Here is an 8,541-nt window from a genome sequence, read left to right on the forward strand (position 1 = left end):
CTAGCAACCTACTTTCCATTAGCTTGACGGGAAGAACCTTCACCTTGCTTATGTTTTTTGCGATAGGGAGCAGTAGTGGAGGACTTTCCCCACTCTTTTTCCTTTGGCAGCACTGTCACGAGCCATAGCAACCTACTGACAATAAACATGAATGTGAGAATGAATTAAGAAATTCGACAAGGCCATTGTGAGAGGCAAAGATGACCCCACACGTAAAACCGAAGGCTACACATAAGCTACTCACAATAGTGGTTCAAAGTGCACAAAAGTTGCACCACAAGGTGATGGGTAATCAAGACTTCCCCATGCCACTCAAGTCAAGTAGTCGAAAGTGGCCATGACTTAGCCGTAGTGCAAGAAAGCAATCCTTGTGACCAAAATACTATAATTAGTATAATACACTAACTACTTCTAACAAGAGGCTACAAGATACATTCCACATGATACTAGGCATGGGTAGTGTGATTATGGTAGGGTGACACGGAACACGAGCTTTGGATTAAGTAAAACCACCTCCAAACATCCCACACTTTATCCAACATCATATATAACTACACTCGGCTACTCATACTTCGCCGGTGTTCAATTAACTCTTTCAAGAATTTTAGCAAACACATTGTGGGCATCAATTTTGTTTCTCTTTTTGCAGCAATGGTGGACCAAGGTGTCCCTCCCAATTTTAAATGAAGTAGAGGTAATTGTAGTTTACTACTTCATATACAACATCACAACCATTGTTTGCAACCATTTTCGTGCACATAAGGGACCTCCACCATAACAACATAACATGTAAAAGAGACCTAGGGAAGTGGGGGTCGTTTGAGAAGGGGGGGCATTACCACACTAGAAATTACTACAATACAAGAAAAGAGATAAAAAGAGATCATACCTTGGAGTTGGAGATGAAAACAAGCAAGCAACAATGGAGAATTAGAGAGAGGGAGAAAGAACGAGAGATAGAGGCGGGCAGAGGCGTGTGTTTAAGAGTAACAGGGATAGTGAAAGTGCAGTTTTGGGTTAGAGTTATTTTAATTTAGATGGGGGTTTGGGTTATTGGGTATGGGTTAGTATTTGAGTGTAAGTAGGTAGTTGGGTAGGGTTAATGGGTGTTGGGTCGAAGGAAAACGAAAAAGAAAGAAAATATATATATTACCTTACTTTGTGACACCCATCCCAGCGCGCCACGCAAAGCCTGGGGCTGGGGGCTGTGATCTATTCTGGAAAGTGCGCCCCAGGCAGCGTGGGGCGCTGGCCTGGGGGCTATTTGGCCGAAACTTGTTTTTTTTTTTAAAACATCCCTCTACTCGAACACTTAATACATAGATTATACACACCCCCACACCATGCCTGCCTTTGATTTATATACCACAAAGAAAACAAAAAACTCTAGTCTACTCTGACTAAAAAAAACAAAATCTAAGCTACGAAAGCATTAAAAATTGGGTAGCCTCCCAACAAGCACCTGATTTAACGTCGCGGCATGATGCAACACGTTTATCAAGTATCGTCCAAGTACATCGAAGTCTTGGGACGTGCAATGTCACCACCCCAATAATATTTTACTCTCTTCCCATATACTAAGAAGGTACCACTTGAACTCGTGTCACGCAATTTCACCGCTTCATAAGTCTTCACACTAACCACTTCCAAAGGGACCGCCCATCGAGACTTAAGCTTTTCGGGGAAAAGCTTCAACCTCGAATTAAACAAGAGAACTTCATGACATGACTCAAACTTGCGATGTTGGATGTGCTTATCATGGGACCTCTTGGTCTCTTCTTTATACAATTTTCCATTTTCGTACGCGTACAATCAAAACTTATCAAGCTCGTTGAGCTGTAACAACCTCTTCTCGCCGGCTAAGTCCATATCCATATTTAGCTTTTTAGTTGTCCAATAGGCTTTGTGTTCAAGATCGACGAGCAAGTGGAACATCTTCCCATAAACTAACTTATACAGAGAGGTTCCTATGGGGGTCTTGTATGTTGTTTGATACACCCATAATGCATCGTCAAGCTTTCCAGCCTAGTCCTTCCTATTTTCCACTTACCGTTTTCTCTAGAATTTGCTTCCCTCCTATGTTTGACATTTCTACTTGACCACTCTTTTGTGGATGATAGGCGGTGGTAACCTTGTACTTAACTCCATACTTTTCTAGAACGTTGTTGGAAGCTTGTTACCTGGCTTAGCTTTGACGTAGACTCCGGCAAGGATGTAATGTCTAGAAATGCCTTTGGTGCCTCCACCACCTCATAATAGCCAGGGTACTCCGGTACCCCCACGGGAGAGCATGTACTGCGGTAGGAGGTTAACAAAGAAGAACCTTTTGATCTTTCACCCAAAACTGGTGCGGCCATCTCCCCTAGAATGATCTCACCCACGTTGATGGGTCGCCCAATAATCAGAAAAAATATCACACACACTCGAGATCGAGTGCATTCACTGTTGTGCTCAACGGGCATCCATCTAGCCTTCATGAAGTTTTTCCATACCTTGGCAGTCTTGTTGAAGTCGAAGTGGATCATCTCAAGGTGGGCATCTTCTTTAGTAAGTGTCCACTTCGCATTAGAATCAACACCACAAAGAGTGTGATGTACGGCATGGTAGCTTGGGCATTTGACAAACCTTTGTAGCCTCCATGGGTTAGACTATCAACTCTAAATATTTTGCACAAGGACCGTATATCCATTGGTATCCCCTTTCCGCGAACCCATGACATGAACAAGTCGCCATTCCAATTGGCATAAAGTTCTCGCACCATGCTCAAATTTGCATGGCCCAGGCACTCTATGAGCTTATCCATCTTCATTTCTACCAACCGAGCAAGCACATCAAGGAAATTCTTTTTCAGAGCTTTCACATTAATCCCATTTCGGAGACGTACCGCCCATATGGCACAAAGTCCCTATGTCATTGGATGGAATCATCATGAACTATATCCAAATGAGTCTTTGGTCCCAATGGTGCCTTCTTCGACCCGCTAGCAACCTGCTTTCCATTAGCTTGCCGGGAAAAACCTTCACCTTGCTTATTTTTTTTGGGATGGGGAGCAGTAGTGGAGGACTTTCCCACTCCTTTTCCTTTGGCGGCACTGTCACGAGCCATAGCATCCTACACACGATAAAAATGAATGTGAGAATGAATCAAAAAATTCGCCAAGGTCATTGTTAGAGGCAAAGATGACCCCATACTTAAAACCGAAGGCTACAGATAAGATACAATAATGGTTCAAAGTGCACAAACGTTGCACCATAAGGTGATGGGTACTCAAGACTTCCCCATGCCACACAAGTCAAGTAGTTAAAAGTGGCCATGAATTAGCCGTAGTAAAAGAAATCAATCATTGAGGCCAAAATACTACAACTAGTGAAATACACTAACTACTTTTAACAAGAGGCTACAAGATACATCCCACATGATACTAGGTGTGGGTAGTGTAATTATGGTAGGGTGACATGGAACACAAGTTTCGGATTAGGTAAAACCACCCCAAACACCGCACACTTTTCCCAACATCATATATAACTACACTCGGCTGCTCATACTTCGCTGATATTCAATTCACTCTTTCAAGCATTTTAGCAAACACATTGTAGGCATAAATTTTTTTTCTCTTTTTTCAACAATGGTGGAACAAGGTGGCCCTCCCAATTTTAAATGAAGTAGAGGTAATTGTAGTTTACTACTTCATATACAACATCACAACAATTTTTTTCAACCATTTTCATGTACATAAGGGCCCCCCACCATAACAACATAACATGTAAAAGAGACCTAGGGAAGTGGGGGTCATTTGAGAAGGGGGAGGGGCTATTACCACACTAAAAATTACTACAATACAAGAAAAGAGAGAAAAAGAGAACATACCTTGGAGTTGGAGATGAAAATAGGCAAGCAACAATGGAGAATTAGAGAGAGGGAGAAAGAACGAAAAATAGAGGCGGGCAAAGGGGTGTGTTTGAGAGTAACATGGATAGAGAAAATGCAGTTTTGGGTTAGAGTTATTTTAATTTGGATGGGGGTTTGGGTTATTGGGTATGTGTTAGTATGTGAGTATAGGTGGGTAGTTGGGTAGGGTTAATGGGTGTTGGGTCGAAATAAAATGAAAAAGAAAGAAAACAATATATATTACCTTACCTAGTGACACCCATCCCAGCGCGCCACGCTAAGCCTGGCGCTGGGGGCTGCGATGATTCTGGAAAGTGCGCCGGCCTGGCCTGGGGGCTATTTTGCCGAAACTTGTTTTTTTTTAAATACATCCCTCTACTCAAACACTTAATACTTACATTATACACACCCCACACCATGCCCGCCTATGAGTTCTATAGCACAAAGAAAACAAAAATATCTAGTCTACTCTAACTAAAAAAACAAAAATCTAAGCTAGGAAAGCTTTAAAAATTGGGTTGCCTCCCAACAAGCACCTGATTTAACGTCGTGGCACGACGCAACACGTTTATCAAGTATCGTCCAAGTCCACTGAGGTCTTATGACGTGTAACGTCACCACCCCAATAATATTTTACTCTCTGCCCATTTACCAAGAAGGTACCACTTGAACTCGTGTCACGCAATATCACTGCTTCATAAGGCTTCACACTAACCACTTCCAAAGGGACCGCCCATCGAGACTTAATCTTTTCGGGGAAAAGCTTCAACCTCGAATTAAACAAGAGAACTTCATGACATGGCTCAAACTCGGGATGTTGGATGTGCTTATAATGGGACCTCTTGGTCTTTTCTTTATACAATTTTCCATTTTCGTATGTGTGCAATCAAAACTCATCAAGCTCGTTGAGTTGTAACAATCAATTCTCGCCGTCTAAGTCCATATCCATATTTAGCTTTTTAGTCGCCCAATAGGCTTTATGTTCAAGATCAACGGGCAAGTGGAATGTCTTCCCATAAACTAACTTATACTGAAAGGTTCCTATAGGGGTCTTGTATGCATTTCGATACGCCCATAATGCGTCGTCAAGCTTTCCAGCCCAGTCCTTCCTATTTTCCACTTACCGTTTTCTCTAGAATTTGCTTCCCCTCTCTGTTTGACATTTCTACTTGACCACTCATTTGTGGATGATAGGCGGTGCCAAACTTGTGCTTAACTCCATACTTTGCTAGAACGTTATTGAATAGCTTGTTACAGAAGTGAGTTCCTCCGTCAGTTATCAGAACCCTTGGTGTCCCAAAGCGTGTGAAGATGTGCTCTATTACAAAGTTTACCACTACCTTTACGTCATTAGCAGGAAGAGTAATGGCCTCCACCCACTTAGACAAATAGTCGACCGCCAGCAAGATGTATCTGTGACCATTAGAGTATGGGAACAGTCCCGTGAAATCAATCCTAAACATCAAAGAGCTCCACTGCCAGTATATTTTGCAAAGGCATCTCGTGCTTCTGCGTGATTGTTCCGGTTGTTTGGCACTTGTCATACTTTTTAACAAAGGTGTGTGCATCCTTAAGTAATGTTGGCCAATAGAAACCCGATTGCAGCACTTTTTGGCAGTTCTATCGCCACCTTGATGACCTCCATATGGAGAAGCATGGCAGTCATGCAATATTGCAGTCATCTCCTCCTCAGGAACACACCTTTGTACCAACTGATCTGCGCACTACGTTTATAGGAATGGCTCATCCCACAAGTAGAGCCTCATATCATGTAGAAATCTGTTTCTATATCGGGTTTCAACTCTGGTGGCATCACCCCACTTGCAATGAAATTCACGTAGTATGCATACCACGGTGATGCACTCAAGGTAACGACCAATAACTGCTCATCTGGAAAGGTTTCCTTGATCGAACCCCCACCCTCCCCCAGCTACATGGTTCCAATTTTTTAATCTGGACAAGTGATCAGCCACTTGATTCTCTGTTCTTTTTTTTATCTAAGTCAAATTCTTGCAAGAGGAGAACCCATCGAATCAGCCTTGGCTTGGTATCTCTCTTTTCAAACAAATACCTTATAGCTGAGTGATCTGTGTAGACGATGACTTTGGTTCCCACTGGATAGGATCTAAACTTGTCAAATACCCACAACACTGCAAGCATTTCTTTTTCACAGTGTAGTTCATCTGGCTGAATTCAGAGTTTTGCTCGCGTAATAAATAGAGTGGAAACTTTATCCCTCTTTTTCCCCAAAACAGCTGCGATTGCGATGTCACCCGCATCTCACATCAACTCAAATAGTAGAGACCAATATGGGGCAATGATAATTGGCGCAGTCACCAATCATTTCTTCGGCTCCTCAAATGCTTTCAGACAAGCATCATCAAATTTGAAGGGGATATATTTCTCAAGAAGCCTGCATTGAGGAGAAGAAATTTTTAAAAAATCTTTAATGAAATGACAATAAAAACCTGCATGGTCTAAGAAACTACGAATGCCCTTCATGGATGTCGGTGGGGATAATTTTTCAATCCCCTCCACCTTTGCCTTGTCTGCCTGCAAACTATTTTTGGACACCTTGTCCCCCAAGACTATACCTTCTCGTACCATAAAATGTCGCTTCTCCCAGTTTAGCACCAAGTTTGTCTCTTCACACCTAGCAAGTACTTTATCAAGGTTCATCAAACAATTATCAAAAGAGTACCCAAACACAGAAAAGTCATCCATGAACACTTCTACAAGTCTTTCAACCATGTCAGTAAAAATAGCCATCATATACCTTTGAAAAGTCGCAGGTGCATTACAGAGACCAAAGGGAATTCTCTTGAACGAATACATGCCATATGGACATATAAATGTAGTATTCTCTTAGTCCTCTGGGGTTATAGCAATATGATTATACACTAAATAGCCATATAGGAAACAATAGTATTCTTGTCCAGCTAATCTATTAAGCATTTGGTCAAAAAAGGGGAGGGGAAAATGGTCCTTGTGGGTGGCATTATTTAATTTTCTATAATCTATGCAAATCCTCTACCCAGTCACAGTTCTTATGGGAATCAAGTCATTATTTTCATTAACCACTACCGTCATCCCCCCTTCTTAGGCACACATTAGACTAGGCTTACCTATTTTTCTATCACGGATTGGAAATAAAATATCTGCATCAAGCCACTTAATAACTTCTTTTCTTACCACCTCTTTCATGATTGGATTTAAGCGGCATTGGTGCTCTACACATGGCTTGCATCCTTCCTCCATGAGGATTTTATGGATGCAGAAGACCGGACGAATGCCTCTAATTTCAAAAGAAAAATAATAGGTAAAGTGTCAGAACCACCCAAATGAGCATATTGAAGGTGATGAGGCAAGGTTGTAAGTTCCAATTTTGGAGCCTCTTCAATCGACGGCTTTAGTGGAGATTTAGGGGCTCAAATGGGTTTAATCCCTACATGTATACACATGGTGCATCTAGTATATGCATCATCTCCTCAACCTTGTCATCAATCTCCAAGCTATAAAACAATATGAGTGCTTTCTCTAGAGAATCGTCTAGGTATACACTCGGGTCTAAAATTTGCTCATCCACCTCCCCAACAGATATCATAAAGAGCTCCTCATAATGGAGGGGAAGTTGGATTGCCTTGCAAACATTGAAAACTACTTCCTCATTGTCAACCTTTATAATAATTTTTTCCTCTCTCATTTTAATAATTGCATCACCTGTAGCCAAGAGAGTTCGTCCCAATATGATTGGAACTTGTCCATCAACCTCATAATCTAGGATAATGAAGTTTGTTGGGAAGATGAATTTCCCAATCTTCAGCAACACAACTTTAATCACTCCTTCCGGGTAAGCTATGGATTTATCAGCTAGTTGCAATGTCACAATGGTTAGTCTTGGAGCTCCCAGACCCAATTGCTTGAAGAAGGATAAGGGCATCAGATTTATGCTTTTCCCCAAATCACAAAGAGCACGAACCTCATCAATATTACCAATCCTCACAGGGATGGTGAAGCTGCCAGGGTCATTAAGCTTTGGAAGAATCTTGTTTTGGACCCTCGAAGTACACTCCTTAGTAAGTGCGACTTTCTCGAATTCAGTCAATCTCCTCTTGTGAGCCACTATGATGTACGTAGCATATTTTGAAATTTTGCGAAGTACATCCACCATTGGAATATTTAATTGAACATGGCTCAACATAGAGAGAAATTTGTTGAATATACGTTCATCATTCTTCTTCTGTAATATTTAGGGGAAAGGTGGTGGTGGCTTTAAGCATTCACTGGCTATGAACTTGCATCATCTTTCTTTGACTCGTATGTTGCCTTAGGAATCAACTCCCCCTCAGGTATAGGCTTATCTCTTCTCTTCTTTGGAGTTTCTCCTAATTCCATCTCGTTTCTAAGTATGATTGAATTAACTTAAGGGTTATTCTCTGTATCACTGGGAAGAGCGCCTACAGGCCTAGTATTTTGATTTGATGCTAACTGCCCCATTTGCCTCTCAAGACTTCAGAAATCAGTCTTGCGTTGTTTTATTGTCAAGAAACAACTTCTTAAATAGGTCAATCATACTCTCCTCTTTTTGCTGGGGTGGCTTTTGAGGTTGATTAAAATTTCTTTAGGGCCTATAATGATTTTGAGATGTCTGAT

The 8,541-nt window shown here is 41.6% G+C and overlaps 1 protein-coding gene across 1 annotated transcript; it reads right to left on the reverse strand.

Moving 5' to 3' along the window:
- Nucleotides 1–7,333: 7,333 nt before the first annotated feature.
- On the reverse strand, nt 7,334–8,059 carry LOC138910100 (uncharacterized). The gene has a single exon (XM_070201324.1). The coding sequence runs from the start codon at nt 8,057–8,059 to the stop codon at nt 7,334–7,336; it is 726 nt and encodes a 241-aa protein (XP_070057425.1).
- Nucleotides 8,060–8,541: the final 482 nt, after the last annotated feature.

The sequence above is a fragment of the Nicotiana tomentosiformis genome, chromosome 4 (genome assembly GCF_000390325.3).
Source record: "Nicotiana tomentosiformis chromosome 4, ASM39032v3, whole genome shotgun sequence".
NCBI classification, from domain to species: Eukaryota; Viridiplantae; Streptophyta; class Magnoliopsida; order Solanales; family Solanaceae; genus Nicotiana; species Nicotiana tomentosiformis.

What these genes read in the sequence shown, in the direction of transcription:
- LOC138910100 (XM_070201324.1), bottom strand. Translation starts at nt 8,059, where the DNA reads ATGGTGGATGTACTTCGCAAAATTTCAAAATATGCTACGTACATCATA.